We start from the raw sequence: 19,138 nt of genomic DNA on the forward strand, positions 1-19,138 counted from the left end.
TCAAAGAATTTTTTAGTTTCATGTCGGCCCAGTACTTCTTCATTCTCTCTGATCTTATCCTTCTTTCTTCATCGGAAATCACCCCTCCTATTGTCTGTTTGTTGATTCTGATTTGCAGTCTGGTTTGTTTGTCTGCGAGTTTCTTGATTTTGTCGGTTTTGTTTCTTAGGTCTTCCACTGTAATTTGTAATTCATCTGTATCTTCCTTGATTTCTGTAACTCACTTAATGTTGCACTTACTATTCAGTAATTTTTCTATTATTCTCCCGATGATCCTGTTCTCTGGTGTCCTCATTAGATGAGCAAAAAATGAAATGCATTTCTTCCTGATTGAGCTCATTACTAATAATAATAATAATAAAAATAATGGCGTGTGCTCTCCGAAGAGGCCTGGTGCAGGTCTTTCGACTTGAGTCCGTATAGGTGACTTGAGCGTCTGTAAAGATGGGGCCCTATCTATGATTAATTGCAATGTTGAATACAGGACAAACACCCAGCCGGTAATCGAATCTCGTACCCCTTCGGCCAAATGCCAGCACGGTAACCATTTAGACATGGAACCGAACAGGAAGTAATTGTATAGAATACAAACTAATTTTGTTAGCAGTAAGTAACATTTGAACCTGGTGAGTTCGCCGTGCGGTTAGGGACTAACAGAGTAGAATACAAACTAATTTTGCTAGAAGGGATCGCCATCCAGCCCGCTCTTCTATAATGTAGGGAATGTAACATAAATTCTAGGGGTTCTGATAGACTGTAACCCTAATGTTTATGCAAACTCATAGCACAGTCCTTGTCCAGACTGGAGTATACTAGTTATTCGCTTCTGAATGTTTGCATTCTATCATATTATTACTAAAAGGCCAGGCTTTAATGTCAAAAGGACAAAATGTCATATCTCTCTTTACAAGTTAAGGCAGAACATTCATTAGTCTCATTTAAAATGGGTGAGTTAGCCGTGCGGTTTGGGGCGCGCAGCTGTGAGCTTGCATCCGGGAGATAGTGGGTTCGAACCCCACTGACGGCAGCCCTGAAGATGGTTTGCGGTGGTTTATCATTTCCACACCAGGCAAATACTGGGGCCGTACCTTTATTAAGGCCACGGCCGTTTCCTGCCCATTCCTAAGTCTTTCCTATCCCATCGTCGCCATAAGACCTATCTGTGTCGGTACGACGTATAGAAAATAACAGAAAAAGTCACCTAGCCCACCCTTCCATAACGTAGCGAGAGTAACATAAATTCTAGGGGTCTAATAAGCCGCGCGCCTAACGTTTATGCAAATCTCATAGCAGAACTGTTGTCCGGCCTAGGTAGGGCATACCTGTTACTCTCAGCAGTACATTTGCATTGTAACCTATCAACGCCTAAACTTCCCGGCGCTATTGGGAAGGTGGTGATTGAGGAAGTATTACGCTATTTGAATCGCTTCATGCAGAAAGGGCCTAAGTCCAAAATAGCACTTTTTCGGGAATACATAAAAATAATATTTTAGAAATATATCTCCCGAATCATATTGAAACAAGTGCAGTAGGTAGGTTACAGGCCAGTTATGGATTGTGTAAGAACATGTCGATGTTCAGCTACGTCATTCTTTATTTAAAGGCTGTAAAAGTCGCCCCTTCTGCACAAATCACCATAGATAGCAGCACCTTGGCTTTATGGGGAAGAGCCCAGAGTCTGTGACTGAGGGCCTTTTACCTTGAATAGTACTGATCGACTCCTCGTCTACTGACTACCATGAAGTCGCACTGAAGCCTCTTCAACTTGAATACATGTATTTAGGATTGTTCAAAATGCCGATATAAAAATGTCATTTTCGTAAAACGTGAACAGAGGCCCTTTCTGCATGAAGCGAATATTTTGTAACATTATAACAAAACCTTTGCTGGGCGGAGTGGCTCAGACGGCTAAGGTGCTGGCTTTCTAAGCCTAAGTTGGTAGATTCCATCCTGGCTCAGTCCGGTGATATTTAAAGGTATTCAAATATGTCAGCTCCGTGTCGGTTCATTTACTGGTACGTAAAGGAATTACCGCGCGACAATATTCCGCCACCTAGGCGTTTCCGAAAAACGTAAAAATAATGAGTGGGACGTAAAGCCAATAACATTAAATAAACGTTGGATGTTTGTTATTCGTACATTCCGGCAATTCCAGCTGTTGAAACGTTCATAGTTATTTATCGAATATCGTTGTGAAAGATAGAAATAGTGATTATATATCTATCTATGACAGATGAGGGAGACCATAAGAAAACAAACAACCATCACTCCACAGCCCTGATTTTCTTGGTCTACCAGGTGACCGTTGCTCAGCTCGAATTTCAGCAGAACACGAGGCGGCGCGTGGTCAGGGTGACGAATCCTCTCGGCCATTACTCTTGAGTTCCTTGACCAAGGCCACTACCTCTCCATGAGAATAGCACCTGAACCATTCTCAAGCAGGCTGAATGGATATCGAACCTCCCCGAATATCGAGGTAAAATTTCCTAACCTGGTCGGGAATCGAACCCGCTCCTATGGGTAACATTTGCGACCTTTGACTTCTGACGATAACCGTTCTTTGGAGCTTATCTCATATAGAACATATTCCTACTCATATTTCTCACGCCAAACGAAGGTAAACTTCATTATACCGTCGAAAAGAATTTCCGTGGTTGCGAATCAGTTGTTGCGTGGCGCTACCAATGACACCAACCACATTGTGCCTTCATGACATTAATGCAGGATATATCCATCGTCAGAAGAGGGGCGTACACCTTCCAGAGTTACTATATACTATATACGTCGTATTTTCATATTTACCTCATTAAACTAAATTAGGCTTTCACCTACATGACTGTGAAAATAATCAGACATAACATAAAGAAGAACGAGTTACGGATTAAAACGTACTCCAATGTGATCGGAGAGAGTGGACATTTAAACATCTTACGTTTATGGGGCTGAATGGCTCAGACATTTCAGGCGCTGGCCTTCTGCTCACAACTTGGCAGGTTCGATCCTGGCACAGTCCGATTGTTTTTGAAGGTACTCAAATACGTCAGCCTAGTTTTCGTAGATTTACTGGCGCGTAAATGATCTCCTGAGGAACTAAATTCCGGCACCTAGGCGTCTCCGAAAACCGTAGCGGGACGTAAAGAAAATAACATCATAAGCATCAGCTTAAATTTACTGATTGTTTTCTTAAAACAATCTTTTTTTAATACTATTTGCATCGTAGTGTACCTTTGACAGTTTTAACGGTAACTTCATGACATTGCGCATCCCTTCTCTTCTTAGTGAGGTCAATATTATGAACATAATGTCATGTTCTTATAAAATACCTGTATGCTATAATACCAAAGTGTAGAAAATACTGCGTTTCCTTCTCTTCAGTGAAAACACCTTAAATCATTAGGCTGAGATTGTTAATCTAACTTTTCACTTTAGAACAAAAAGGAAATTACTTTTAAATGTCTTTAGAAACCTTGGAAGGAAAATTATGATTTAGTTCAATTTTGACAACAAGAATTTTGAGAAGTACTTTAGAAATAAGACAATTTTTCCTGTATTGAATAGGAAGTTTCGTATATGACGCACATTTAATTTCACGTTAAGGCTTATAGGATTGGAGGAACAATATGCATAAGTGGAATGTGTATGGGCATCCTCGATTGAATATCTGGTCTGATTATACTAGAATACGTTGTTGGATGTGCAACATGTTTCTTCGTTACGGTAAAGTGCGTTAATAAAGATACACCAGAATTAATATGGAATATCTGAAGAGATTGTTAGAGAAATGGAATAGGTATGAAGCCTCTCGCAATTGGGTGTACTTCACTTCTCTTATTCCACAGTTGAGGTGGTAGTAGTAGATGCAGGTTTGAAAGCAGCTCCCTCTTTCTCCCTCCATCAAAACCACTTTATTTTCGGGACCACAAAACGGGGGTTGGCAGTGAAAAATGAGACTCGGCTAGCCATCATTCACCCTTTTCTGCTTACTACAAGGCAGTTCACTCTAACCAACCGACCAAAAACCTCGGAGTTCCTTGTACGGACGTGTGAGAAATGTGCTTACTCTCTACACGGCTGTGGTCTGCCCTCTGTGGCTCACCCAGCTCTTTGACAACCGACCACCTCCCACACCTTGTGCATACAACGGGAAGGAAGATGAAACCAAACAGTTCCTTAATTTCCGAGCCAATTATATTCTAAATTTTCCACACAAACTTACGTTTATCAATTCATCATTGCACCAGACAAAGCACAACTAGACACTGACTTTGTAATTTTGAAACATAAAAATACTGTTCACAAACTTGTTTTTACTTATATTTTAATATAAATTTCATGCCTTGACAGAGAGAGGATTGTTCTAGCTTTCCTTTGTATAACTTTTTGGTTGAATCCGTGACATATTAGTCTATGTCTGTCCACCCGAGTACCACGGGGCTTTAAACTTCTGAGAAATTTTGATTTGTGAATTTCATTCACTCTTCTTAATGGACACTCGGTAGTTGTGAATTCAGTAGGACCAGGGGTCACATGCAACAATAGGATAGGATAAGCCACAAATGAACATTTCGTGCAGATTTTATAGTTGGTCTTATGTTGAGTGAATTATGTCAGTGCAAATTTCAGCTGGTTAGACTTGGAGAAAGAGTACTAGATAAAGATAAATAAATCCGCCAGCCCCCAAAAGTAATGGACTGCAGTCGAATGAAGTCAGGTGATACAGGATATAGTGGATTAGGAAAGTAATTCTTAAAGGAAGTAGATGAATATTTATAGCAGAAGTAAGGAAGACATAAACTTCAGTCTAGTACAAGCAAGGAATGCATTTTTTAAGAAAAGAAATTTGCTCACTTCGAACAAAGATATAGGATTAGAAAGATGTATTTGAAGATTTTCGTCTGGAGCGTGGCACTGTGTGGAAGTGAAACATGGACGATAACTAGCTCAGAAAGAAAGAGAATAGAAGCTTTTGAAATCTGGTGTTACAGAAGAATGCTGAGGTGATATGGGTGGATTGAATAAAAAATGAAGAGATATTGAATAGAATTGGTGAGAGGAGATCGGTTTGGTGAAAACTGACCAGAAGAAGAAGAGGCAGAATGATAGGACACATCTTAAGACACCGACAAACAGATTAGAGTGGATGCAGGATGTAGTAGTTACGTAGAAATGGAAAGGTTAGCACATAATAGGACGGTATGGTTGGCTGCATCAAACCAGTCTATGGACTGATGACCCAACAACAACACCACAACAACACATATAACAATACCGATAGGCACCATACCCCCCATCCACTCGAACAAAGAATAATAATAATACTAACATATTCAATGAAAAGTTTCCTTCATAACTTACGCACCATCACATCATTTGAATAACTTGCTACATACAGTAGATTTTTAATATTATGTTTTCATGTAATTGTACGCTTTTGTTGTTCTTATGTAATTTTTTCAATTAATTTCGTTTGTACCTTTCTATAAGCATATAATAATATTAATGATATATGATTTATTATTATTATTATTATTATTATTATTATTATTATTATTATTATTATTATTATTATTATTATTATTATTATAAAGAGGAATATTAACATCGCATGTATATAGCCTTAACTGAAGAACTATCCCTCAGTCTGCGTCATACACGCACAAACAATAGGTATGTAACATGTCCACGTAAACCGTTGGTAAAAATGTACAGTCGCTCAAATACTGTACATCCTCTTGAGATATGTGCTTACTCCCTCACGACAGTGGTCTGCCCTCTGTGACTCACCCAGCTCTTTGACAACCGACCACCTCACACACCTTGTATACACAGTCTTAATTTCAGTTATTATCAACAAAATATAATTCTTCTCCCATGTAGATACAGACCCTGTGAATATCCACAACAAACTTTATATCTCATTCTAGTTTTATTTGAACAACTGCACGTAATAAAACTGTTGGTGACTCACCATTATGTGAACTAAGATCTCGTACTTTGTGGTCCAGTGCAAGCGCTCTTTCCGCCTCCCCACGCTCCTCGCGTAACCTGCAACAAACAAAAAGTTCAAGCTTGAAAATACTGCACAATATTAGTATAACTCTATACAGCCTAATTCAAATATCAATAGCCCTTTGAGACTGACTTTAGGGAAACGAATGTTCCTGGCCGATATCAACACAGATGTACCAAAGTACTTCCATAAAAGGCACTTTAAACATATTTAAAAAAAATATATACGAGTATGTTCATAATCAGTCCGCCTGTGGCAAGTGATTGCTTCGAAACCTAAAAAGTTCAAGTCATGATGAAAGATATTAATTAATTCAGCCGAATGAAAGGAAAATCAATAAAGCCTAGTTTGAAAAACCCTAAATCGCATTTTTTGACGATTTCTTTTTACGTGACAAGATGCATATTAAAGGGTAGATACATCATTTTGTGTGAACCCCCGTATGTCTGCCGTATGCAATGGACGTGAAGGGATCGTAAATATTTGGTTTGGTTTTAAGGTAACAGTGTTTTACCGTTAGATGTCAGCATCAGGTGTTGGTAGCATCGTTGCTTACGAGATAAGTAAAGGCCTCTGCATGCGCGGTCTTTTCAACTACTAAATTGGCAGAGTTTCAGCAGTTCAAATAGCACCGATAGATGTCAGGTTATCCCTCCACCCCTCAGCACGATTCCGATTGGCATTACGAGAATAACTTGCATATAAAAGCACGTTACATAGATAAAACATTGCGTTTTGACCAGAAAAGTCATACTTCTATGCCGTTTAATAAACAAAACATAAATGTATCACACAGTAATTCAAGAAGAGCTCATACGAGTCTGGTCGTATAATTGCGACCGGAAAATAGGGCCAGATTAACAAGGTGACCATGAGAGGAGTCTGTGCTCTTTTAATCTTCATGTCTGTGTCTACCTTTCTATTCTCCCCTTCTTAAATTTCATTTCTTTTACCGTCTAGCCAACCTCTCTGCCTCGGGTAATACCTGCTGTGGGTGGGGGCGGTAGAATAACAGCCACGGTAGCCCCTGCTGGTCCTAAAAGGGGCCCCTAGGGACTCTGAACTTGAGAGCGTGTGTTGGCGACCACTAGGGCCTTAGCTGAGTCCTGGCATTGCTTTCACTCTCTTGTGTCATTCTCCTCACTTTCATCTATCCTATCCGCCCTCCTCTGGTCAGCTCTTGTTACTCTCCAATCTCGACGGTATTAGAGTATCTGAGGCCTGGGGAGTCTTTTATTTTCACGCCCTTCGTAGTCTTTGTCATTCTTTGACCGACACCTTCATTTTTCGTGAAGTGTCGGATCCCTTCCATTTTCTCTGTGATTAGTGTTATATAGAGGATGGTTGCCTAGTTGTACTTCCTCTCAAAACAATCACCATCACCACTCTCCTCGCTATACTTGTACGTCGTCTGAAACATTTATATTTGCTTGCGAGAATGCATTTTCATAGCTTCGCTTCTTGGTTAGCTATTAAGCCTGCTCTTGTCAAGCAAATACGATGGATACCCTAGAAGGAGAGTTGGAATTGAATTTGGAAGAAGGCGTTTGGTTTTAGCAGAAATGCTAAAGCACGTGCTTTTAAAATGTTCACTACAAACTACAGATTTCGTGGAAAGTTTCCACATGCTGGTTTTCTCCTCACACCGGTGTAATATAATTTTTACCCATTTTTCCCAACTCTTTTCTGGCACACCCCCAGTGGAGGTGAGCTGCATGTACCATTTCAACCATATACCAGCCCTCCTGCCATTCTTAAATTTCTGGCAGTACCGGGAATCGAACCCGGGCGCCCGAGGATGGCAGCTAATAACACTTACCGTTATGCTACGGACGCGGACATTATTATTATTATTATTATTATTATTATTATTATTATTATTATTATTATTAAATTTCCCATATACTATTGACTAAACTACTGTTGTCATGGATAGAAAGTACTAATCTAGTTTTCTATTTTCCTTCCATCTGAATAGCCTCCAACCATTGTCGTTCTATAGTATTGAATCGAACAAATGAATTTGATCCCGTTGACTATAAGGGCGGGTAGTTTTCTTCCTATTAACTGAATCCCAACATGTAAGCCCAAGAAGAATCAATAGATAAGCCTCCTTATTTCACTCATCATATTAAAACAATACATTGCCTAGCAACGTGTTAACACGGTGATAACGTCCTATTGTTTGATAACATAAGGAACAAAAACGTGTGTTTTCCCCTCTCGTTCGGACCATAAACCAATCAAATGTTATCACCATATGGTGTGCCATTTATCTGCTACGTTAAACAGACAGACTTTTATTTCTCGATAGCGATTAAAAAAATCCATATAAGCAGGCAGCCGTGATTGTTTTAAGCCTCGCACGACAAGTGGGTAGCTTCAACTCATGAATCGAGAAGTAAGTGAATAAGGAACACTTTTGGATGGGAGGAGAGAATGAATTGCCACATAAAACCTCCTCCTCCTCTAATAATAATAATAATAATAATAATAATAATAATAATAATACGGGGCGAGTTGGCCGTGCGGTTAGGAGCGCGCAGCTGTGAGCTTGTATCCGGGAGATAGTGGGTTCGAACCCCACTGTCGGCAGCCCTGAAGATGGTTTTGCGTGGTTTTCCATTTTCACACCAGGCAAATGCCGGGGCTGTCCCTTAATTAAGGCCACGGACGCTTCCTTCCAACTCCTAGCCCTTTCGTGTCCCATCGTCGCCATAAGACCTATCTGTATCGGTGCGATGTAAAGCAACTAGCAAAATAAATATGACATTCAAGTGTTACAGATCATACCGGAAGACTCCTCTGACAGAGGCCTTTTACAAAAAAAAATACTACCGAATGGGTTAATAAGAAATGAACAACCGAAAAGAAGACACGATGTTCCTTGGACAGAGCAACGCAAGCAGGCCCACTCAGAAAGAAAGAGGAAATTCTGGGCTCAAAAGAAAGCCAAGTTCACTGCTAAATGTAAGTGGTCCTCGATGACTCTAGTGAATAATAATAATAATAATAATAATAATAATAATAATAATACGGGGCGAGTTGGCCGTGCGGTTAGGAGCGCGCAGCTGTGAGCTTGTATCCGGGAGATACTGGGTTCGAACCCCACTGTCGGCAGCCCTGAAGATGGTTTTGCGTGGTTTTCCATTTTCACACCAGGAAAATGCCGGGGCTGTCCCTTAATTAAGGCTACGGACGCTTCCTTCCAACTCCTAGCCCTTTCGTGTCCCATCGTCGCCATAAGACCTATCTGTGTCGGTGCGATGTAAAGCAACTAGCAAAATAAATATGACATTCAAGTGTTACAGATCATACCGGAAGACTCCTCTGACAGAGGCCTTTTACAAAAAAAAAAAATACTACCGAATGGGTTAATAAGAAATGAACAACCGAAAAGAAGACACGATGTTCCTTGGACAGAGCAACGCAAGCAGGCCCACTCAGAAAGAAAGAGGAAATTCTGGGCTCAAAAGAAAGCCAAGTTCACAGCTAAATGTAAGTGGTCCTCGATGACTCTAGTGAATAATAATAATAATAATAATAATAATAATAATAATAATAATAATAATAATAATAATAATAATAATAATAATAATAATAATAATAATAATAATAATGTCAGGCTCCGTAGCTAAATGATTAGCGTGCTGGCCTTCGGTCCAGAGGGTCCGGGTGGGGGATTTTAACCTTCACTGGTTAATTCCAATGGTTTGGGGGCTGGGGCTGGGTCTGAGTAATGACCGCGACTAGTGGACCTGTGAAAAGTCCTACTCTTAGGAACAATAGTTTGCAACAGCACTTTCGGCTAAGTGAGAAAAGTAGTGGGAAAAAACATCTCTCTGAATTTGCCTAGTACGCCTTATTATGGTTCCGCCCTCGGCTTTTGCGTTTTCTCTCTTACCACATAAATTTTGGTGGTTTTATTTCAGTATCCAATCATCAATCGGGCTGCGGACCTAACAAATAAACAAACGAACAAACAAATAGACGGACAGACAAAAATGAACGAAGCCTACTTTCAATTTTTGTATTTATAATCTGATATATATAAGAAATTCCAGGGGAAAATTAAGTAGCGAGAGTAACATCAATTCTTGGGATTCTCATGGGCCTTACCCCTAATATTTATGCAAAGCACATAGCTTAGCCGTTATTCAGGTTGCACTGGTGTAGTTACAAAAACGGTACTTTTTTAAAAAAGTGTACAGATCTTTGCACGTGGTTATGAGGGTATTTAGGGGTTGTAGTAAGGATGTAAAGAAGGGGACATACAAGTCTCTGGGTAAGACCCCAACTAGAGTATGGTTCCAGTGTTTGGATACTCGCCAGGATTACTTGTTTCGAGAACAGGAAACAATTCAGAGAAAAGCAGCTCGATTTTTTCTGGGTGATTTCCGACAAAAGAGTAGCGTTACGAAAATGTTGCAAACTTTGCGCTGGGAAGACTTGGGAGAAAGGAGACGAGCTGCTCGACTAAGTGGTATGTTCCGAGCTGTCAGTGGAGAGATAACGTGGAGTGACATTAGTAGACGAATAAGTTTGAGTGATGTTTTTGAAAGTAGGAAATATCACGATATGATGATTAAGCTGGAATTCAAGGGGACAAATTGGGACAAATATTTGTTTATAGGAAGAGGAGCTAGGGATTGGAATAATTTACCAAGGGAGATGTTCAATAAATTTCCAAATTCTTTGCAATTATTAAGAAAAGACTGGATACGGAATCTCCCACCTGGGTGACTATCCTAATTGCAGATCAGTGGCGACTGATTGCTTCAGTATCACTGCCTATGACGGATAAAGATCTCTATGCCTTTTTCGTTCTCATCGGTATTGTGGGGCCTCGATATCGTGGTAGCCTAAGTGCGTGAGTGGTATCTAGTATTTATATACTTCGATGATTGTAATGTTGCCCTACTACTACTACTACTACTACTACTACTACTACTACTACTAAAACGTTTTCATTCTTCCCCTGAAGGGGGAGGCGGGCCTCTTAGACGGTGAAGCCGTCTCTCAGGCCGGGAGATTTGTTGCGGTGGAGGAGATGCTCGGAGAAGGTGAGGGGGTTTGGCGGTCGTGGCCTGTACTAGGAACTGTCCCAGCATTCACCTTAGTGCAGGAGAATGGAAAACCATTCTCAGGACAGCCGACGGATGGGGCTAGCCCTGAGGTCCAGCCCTGTCCCGTCTTGCGAATGCAGACCTGTAGAGCCACGGTAGAGTCGTGGTCACCCCTCCTCTGCTCGGTTGGCCAGTCAGAGTGATGTTGCCCTGCTAACATTCTCCCCAATAAAATCCGTACTGTATATGGGTTAGGAGAGTCATGGACTTGCTCTTTTGTGTAGCTGTATTCATAACCCCAAAATACCACCCTACCTATGCAGATTTATTGAAACATTCGCCCCGTCAACACTTCCTGGTGTTCATTAGTTTATGCCTAACACGGCCAGTTGAAAAGACTGAATGTACTGGCAAATGATTGCGAGTCGAGTTTTCATAAAGAGCCCTGTTGTTTGCATGTGCCACGGACGGATTATCTGCTCCAGCTACATTTAGAAGATAAAATGCAAGGGTATTTACAGTTTCTACTGCGTGTAAGCGAGCAGCGGACTTATTGCTAATTCACCTGTGGCCGTACCAACAGCAGACTAACAAGCGTCACGCGTGGCTGCAGACCCACAGGGGCACACTCTGTTGCACCGCTCTGCGCTTCTGTTAAGAATGCAACTTCACTGTGTTCCTTTAGCAGAGGAAACTATATTTAATTTCCCAGTCATGTGGACTAATTCGACTGGCCAGGAGGTGAGCAGCATAGCTATATTCCCTGACTGGGACATTGTGATCACACGTCCGTGTGTTTAGTGTCTACAAAGCTATAATAATAATAATAATAATAATAATAATAATAATAATAATAATAATAATAATAATAATAATAATAATAATAATAATAATAATAATAGCAAAGAAAAAAGTCATCTTCATACAGCCATGAAGGCCCTTGGAGGGGTGAAAAGTAAAGGCTTCCACTATTTGTAACCTCGGCACTTGATAGGGTTGAGTGGTTAGCTCTACGCCCGGCAGCCTTTGCCCCCATAAATTAACCTGGTACTCATTTTTGGTGCACGCTAAGTGAACCTCAGGGCCATGTGCACCTCCGGAAGTGGAAATCTCGTTTCTTAAATTTTACGACCTCCTGACCGGGATTCGAACCCCCGCCCTTCCGGTCTAAACCGAGCACGTCTTTATTTACAGCCTCGGCCAGGCAGTCCCTAATAATAATATTAACTGAAAAATGCATCAATACAAGTCACCCTCTTGGAAAAAATAGCCAGCAGAACAGATTTAAGAATTTTGTAGAAAGAACCAACTTTATGACAAAAAACAAAATTCTCCAGAATTTCTAGTAACAAAAATTGGTCGAATAAGGAAGTTAAAGAAATTCTGATATTTGGGAGAAAAATTCAAGAGAGTGGTTTGGAAAAGTCCGCTGTAGAAGAAAGGATAACAAAATGTGTTTATCTGAAAACTTGAAAAGACATCATACAGTCAAACCGGAATGCCTAAACGCGACTGAATATCTAGTACTGAATTCTTATCTTATCTTAATCTGTTTGCCCTCCAGGGTTGGCTTTTCCCTCGGACTCAGCGAGGGATCCCACCTCTACCAGCTTAAGGGCAGTGTCCTGGAGCTTCAGACTTTGGGTCGGGGGATACAACTGGGGAGAATGACCAGTACTTCGCCCAGGCGGCCTCACTTGCTACGCTGAACAGGGGCCTTGTGGAGGGATGGGAATACTGGATGGGACAGGCAAGGAAGAGGGAAGGAAGTGGCCGTGGCCGTTAGGTACCATCCCGGCATTTTCCTGGAGGAGAAGTGGGAAACCACGGAAAACCACTTCCAGGATGGCTGAGGTAGGAATCGAACCCACCTCTACTCAGTTAACCTCCCGAGGCTGAGTTGACCCCGTTCCAGCCCTCGTACCACTTTTCAAATTTCGTGGCAGAGCCGGGAATCGAACCCGGACATCCGGGGGTGACAGCTAATCACGCTAACCACTACACCACAGAGGTGGACTAGTACTGAATTACAAGTTGAATAAATTAGAAGTACTGGAAGGAAACTTTATACGGAAAATGCTGGGATAGAAATCGTGAAACGATGAAATATACCGGAACACAGAAGAAAATAACAAAAATAATGAACAAAAGGCGATTGATATTTTTTGGACTTGTATACAGAATGCATGACAACAGATTAACCAAACAGACCTTAAAATATCTTTGGAACAAGAAGTCAACAACAACTCGGATTCATGAAGTCAAGAAAGATTTGGAAATAAACAAAACAAGAGAAGAAGCAGCAACAGAGAGAGAGAGAGAGATAGAATTTTAGAAAGAGAGTGTGAAAAATGGAAGGATTCCATGATCGAGAGGGAAAGAAAACAGGCTCAAAATGGTTCGAGGAGAAGAAAATGAGGCATAGTGAGAAGATAGAGGAGTATTGGAGGAATAAAAAGGAACAACAAAGGATGAAGCATTGGAATTGACACGTGGTACCTAGAAGACCCTAACGGAGAAAGAAATAATAATAATAATAATAATAATAATAATAATAATAATAATAATAATAATAATAATAATAATAATAATAATAATAATAACTGAATACCGGAAATAATAATGATCTTTCCTAGAACTAGAGTGGTCGCGACTCCACGTTCGTCGTAATCATCACACTTTGTCTCTCCTCCACCGAGTCTTTACTACATCATCCCCATCTTACCTTTCTTCCCGTTTCCATTACTTCTCAAATGTTCATAACGGAAATCAAGGGCTCAAAAATCATACTTGATCGTTATCCCTCATCATATAACTGCCGCATATAACAACTCATTCTCAGGGTCTGAAGAAAGAGAATGTAACTGTTTACCGGATGACGTCAGAGGAATACCAATCACAGTGATATTTGAGAGAGGGTGAAGAGGTACAACAGGATACCAGTCACTTTGCATGTCTGATCTTTCATTGATCGTGCTAGTACATTATTATCACTAGCTATTATTATTATTATTATTATTATTATTATTATTATTATTATTATTATTGTAAAAATTAAATATCACTGGGGTGGAATTTTATTTCTCTCACGAAATATTTCTATTGTATTTAACTGTGCTTATATTTAGTATTAATTACTTATGGTAAACTTTGATACTATGTACAATAATTAGTTTAGTGTAAGAGAAGGCTTTAATTACGGCAATAAAGATATTTATCTATCTATCTATATATCTATCTACCAACTGGTTTAATAATATATTTTGAAAAACTGAAATCGTTGTATGTACTATGGATTAAAATGAATTAAATAATCTTATTGTAAGAAAACCGGTTACGAACTGAATACCTGTGTGTTGATACGACTGTTTGACTTTAATAATAATAATAATAATAATAATAATAATAATAATAATAATAATAATAATAATAATAATAATAATAATAATAATAATAATTGGAGAGCGCTGTCACTACATTTGAACAATTTTTTTGTAAGAATTACGCCCTTATTTTGTACCCTGGAAAAGGAATGTAAAATCGCAAAATAAACGACCTTACTTTTCTGTGCTCTGACTTAATAAATAAATTAAAGAATTGTCGATTAATATTTATTTTCTGAAAGGGAATCCTTTGGCCAAGCTAAACAGTTCTCTCTTTTTTTTGCTATTGGCTTTACGTTGCACCGACACAGATATGCCTTTTGGCGACGATGGGACAGGAAAGAGCTAGGACTGGGAAGGAAGCGGCCGTAGATTTAATTAAGGTACAGCCTCAGCATTTGCCTGTTGTGAAAATGGGAAACCACGGAAAACCATCCTCAGGGCTGCCGACAGTGGGGTTCGAACCTACTATCTTCCGAATACTGTATACTGACCGCACTTAAGCGACTGCAGCTATCGAGCTCGGTAACAGTTCTTTAATAACTCACTTCTCAGAGTAACTCTCAATATGAGAAATATGTATGTTCACACCTATACATCTGCAATTTAAGTCATATTACTCAAAATTTTCCACTAATATTTTACAAATATGTACTCGCTAACACATCAGTGCACAGAGTCCTGAAATTTTTATCCCATTACATTTCTGTAAAATAAAATACGGTTATACGGCCATTAAGGAAACAAAATAAGAAGGGGGCTCTTTTCTTCGCCTCGTACCAACTAATCCAGGGAGGTGGAGGGGGTGTGGTGGATGGTAGGGATGAAGAAGAGAGAAAAATAATAATAATAATAATTTTGGTGGTTGATGTGCGCTCTTGGTAAAGGCAGAAGCGCCACAATAAATGAAGAGTTATGGGCAGGCTTCGCATATATAGCGAGTCGCAGCTGCTGCGTCAGGGGTGGACAAGCCTCCCCGCATTTCACGGCACGATTGGGATTTGCCATTGGACATAAAGGGATTTATATCCACACAAGATAGACAGGTGAACGAGGGTCAAGTCGCAGCGTTATGTTCACGGTGATTCTGAGAAAGTATATCGCCTTGACAACTTGAAGAAATCTAACAAATCTATAGAGTTGCATGAAAGTTTAAAATGTGATGATGATCATGATGAGTATAATGGCCTAATATCGAGCTCAACGTTTCCACAATGGAAAGTGTACTTTTGTATGTTAAGTTTAAGAAATAAAACAAAACACGTTCAACTATTTTTCCAATTTTTCTAAAATTTGCTTTACGTCGCACCGACACAGATAGTTATTAAGACAACGATGGGAGAAGAAAGGGTTAGGATTGGGAAGAAAGCGATCGTGGCCTTCATTAATGTACAGCCCCAGCATTTCCCTGGTGTGAAAATGGAAAACCATCTTTAGGGCTTGCGGTTCAAGGTAGTTACATGGTTTAGATAAGGCTGTAATCGTCCATCCTTTTAGGTTATGTACTTAATATTCTCCTCCTTCCTGGCACTTTCGCAATTACTTAGCGCCAGCGCCAGTGTGGAATAAAGTACGTTTTACGGCCGTATCCCGTAAGAAGGGATGCGTTACCTATTTTTTCATGGGTGATAGTGTGCTATACTACATGTGAATGAAGACATGTTTTAACACTAACACCAGCATCCGTCCCACGAGCCAAATGAATTCATCAGACGTGGCTAAAATACCGGGCCGGCGGGATTCGAACCCGCAATCCCTGTGACCAAAAACCAGCACGCTAAACACTTATCCATGGAGCCGGATATAATAATAATAATATGGCCTCAGGAGAAGCCTGATGAAGATTTTTAAGAGTTGAAACCAGTGGACGGCGTACGCCTCTGTGAGGACATGTTCCTTCCTGGGTTGAAATCTAATGTTAAAAAAGGCACAAATACCCCGTCCTTGTGTCAAAGGAATTACCTATTGTATGCTAAAATCCGCGACCAGCCCGGGAATTGGAACCAGGACTCCTTGGGCCAAAGGCCAGCCTGCTAACCAGACGCCCTCGGAGCCAAACACTGAAAGGTAGAAGATGACCGACAAGGATTTAGTTGAATGGAAAAGTAACAAGCAGTTTTTAATGGTAGATCATCAACCAAACGCTATGGCTGTATAGCCTTCATGGGCTATTATTCTAGGATTTCTAGACCGGGGCAGTTACCGCATTGTCAGATACCACCTCAGTTGTTCTCACGTAAGCTGAATGGATCTCGAATCAGCCCTCAGAGCCCGGTAATACTCCCTGCCCCAACACTGTGAGAGCGACCTTCACGCCGGACAGAACTTAAAGCCTGCAATATATTGCTTGGAGCTGAACAAGTGCTGAAGGGAGTATGACATGCAACTTGGCATTTTCAGCTACTAAAGTAATGTATCTTGGAGGTAAATAAAATATTAAATGGACGTTTCTCCAGAGATTTGCAGATGAAAACTCTAATCTATATACAGCTTCTCTAAGTTCCGTACTCACCACCGCGAGTAAAATCTTGTATCATGGTTTTTGGCTAAGAAAACCAAGATAACTGTCAATTTTGTTTTCGTCAACAAATTATCTCGGATAATGGGTATTATCTCGCTTTAAAATTTAGTCCTACTCATTGGCTGAATGGTCAACGTTGAGGCCTTCGGTTCAGAGGGTCCCGAGTTCGATAACCGGCCGGGTTGGGGGGTTTACCAAGTCTGATTAATTCTTCTGGCTCGGGGACTGGGTATTTGTGTTTGTCCCAACACTTTATTCTTCAAATTCAGACAACACAACACACTACACCATAGAAACACGCAATAATGATTACATCCCCCCGTTTCATCGGAAAGGACATCCGACCTTAAATTAGAGAGAAATCTACATGTGTGACACAGTTCGGACCCGCGACCGCACAGATGTAGGAAAAGCGGTAGAAGGAAAAGAAGAAGTGATTTAACGTGACACCAAGTTTGAAGGTTTTATGCGGCGCAGAGCTAAGACTGGGAAAGAAGCAGCTTTGTCCTTATATTAAGGTACAACGCCAGCATTTGCCTGGCGTGAAAATGGGAAACCACTGAAAAACAACTTTAGAGCTGCGGACAGTGGGATTCGAACCCACCATCTCCCGAATGCAAGCTCACAGCCACGGGACTTCAACGGCGTGGCCAACTCGCTCTCTATACGTAGTTCATTCCGCGAATACTGAAGTGAGCGTTATCCGAGTCTTCGAAATCTAAGATAACAGTGACGTTAGTGAATACAGAGAGACGAGGTATTTCCAGAGAAGATAAATGAGATAAGAATAAAATACTGACAAGGGGAAACGTCTGAATGAGTAGGACATCTTGAGGTGCGTTTGAGCACCCCTGTACGAGCCGTATGGATATGGATAACCGCGATTCTTGTTCCATTCTTTTTTCCCTGTCTTCTTTTCCAACGCGGTGGAATATGTAAGTAGGTAAAAGTGCTTTAAACTACTTTGCGAAAGAAACCGTCGCTTCCTTCCCCACCTCCCCCCTCTCCTGTAGCCAATGGCTCACAAGATTCATCTTGTGCTCGCCGCGCTTACAATATCACGGAAAATACTAATGAGAGAATGCTTTTAAACACAGACACAAGTAAACTAATGGAGACATTTTAATGTGCTCTAAACACAGCCTGCCTGTACTGGGAGGTTCTACGTTCATTTACGAACTACTGTGCCTATTTTAATCTGCAATTTACTGCTGCAGGAAACACTGGCCACAGATGTATACCTCTTCCATAAGGATTATCATTCGGATTCATTTATTTATTTATTTATTTATTTATTTATTTATTTATTTATTTATTTATTTATTTACTTAAACTGTTTAACATCCAGGGTTAGTTTTTTCCTCGGACTCAGCGAGGGATCCCACCTCTACCGCCTCAAGGGCAGTGACCTGGAGCGTGAGACATTGAGTCGGGGATACAACTAGGGAGAATGACCAGTACCTCGCCTAGGCGGCCTCACCTGCTATGCTGAACAGGGGCCTTGAGGGGGATGGGAAGATTGGAAGGGATAGACAAGGAAGAGGGAAGGAAGCGGCCGTGGACTTAAGTTAGGTACCATCCCGGCATTTGCCTGCAGAGAAGTGGGAATTGAACCCACCTCTACTCGTTTGACCTCCCGAGGCTGAGTGAACCCCATTCCAGCCCTCGTACAAGTGTTCAAATTTCGTGGCGGAGCTGAGAATCGAACCCGGACCTCCGTGGGTGGCAGCTAATCACACTGACCACTACACCACAGAGGCGAACTATTTATTTATTTATTTATTTATATTGTTCATAACATTAATGGTATTATTTATCTTCTAATTTCTTAAGTTCTTTGTCGTATAGTCTGTCTTCAGCACCCATCAACGACGGGTTAGTTTTCGAAAAATTACAACATTATTGCCATCTAGCGGAGATGAGTGACAACTGAAGAGAGAGAACAGCAGGCTGTCAGTATAGTGTTTATGAGACAGTAAGCCAACACTCCCAACTACTTGAATGCAGCTGCAGGACTTTGTGCACGGTACTGTATCAATCAATAAATCAATCATTGATATGCATTTAGGTCTATTGCCCAGGTCGCACGTTTCATGCCTATTGTTTACCTAGTTTTCTTAAATTTCGAAGAACTTAAAATTTATAAAACATTTCCCTT

At 40.6% G+C, this 19,138-nt stretch overlaps 1 protein-coding gene across 1 annotated transcript in view; it reads right to left on the bottom strand.

Annotated features, from left to right (window-relative positions):
* Window positions 1–19,138, bottom strand: part of dac (dachshund) — a 1,035,159-nt gene that overhangs the window by 343,472 nt on the left and 672,549 nt on the right. The window contains exon 5 of the mRNA XM_068229282.1: window positions 5,969–6,045. Within this exon, the coding sequence (XP_068085383.1) occupies window positions 5,969–6,045 (77 nt within the window). The remainder of the gene's footprint in view (window positions 1–5,968; window positions 6,046–19,138) is intronic.

Source organism: Anabrus simplex, chromosome 9, assembly GCF_040414725.1.
Source record: "Anabrus simplex isolate iqAnaSimp1 chromosome 9, ASM4041472v1, whole genome shotgun sequence".
NCBI lineage: Eukaryota > Metazoa > Arthropoda > Insecta > Orthoptera > Tettigoniidae > Anabrus > Anabrus simplex.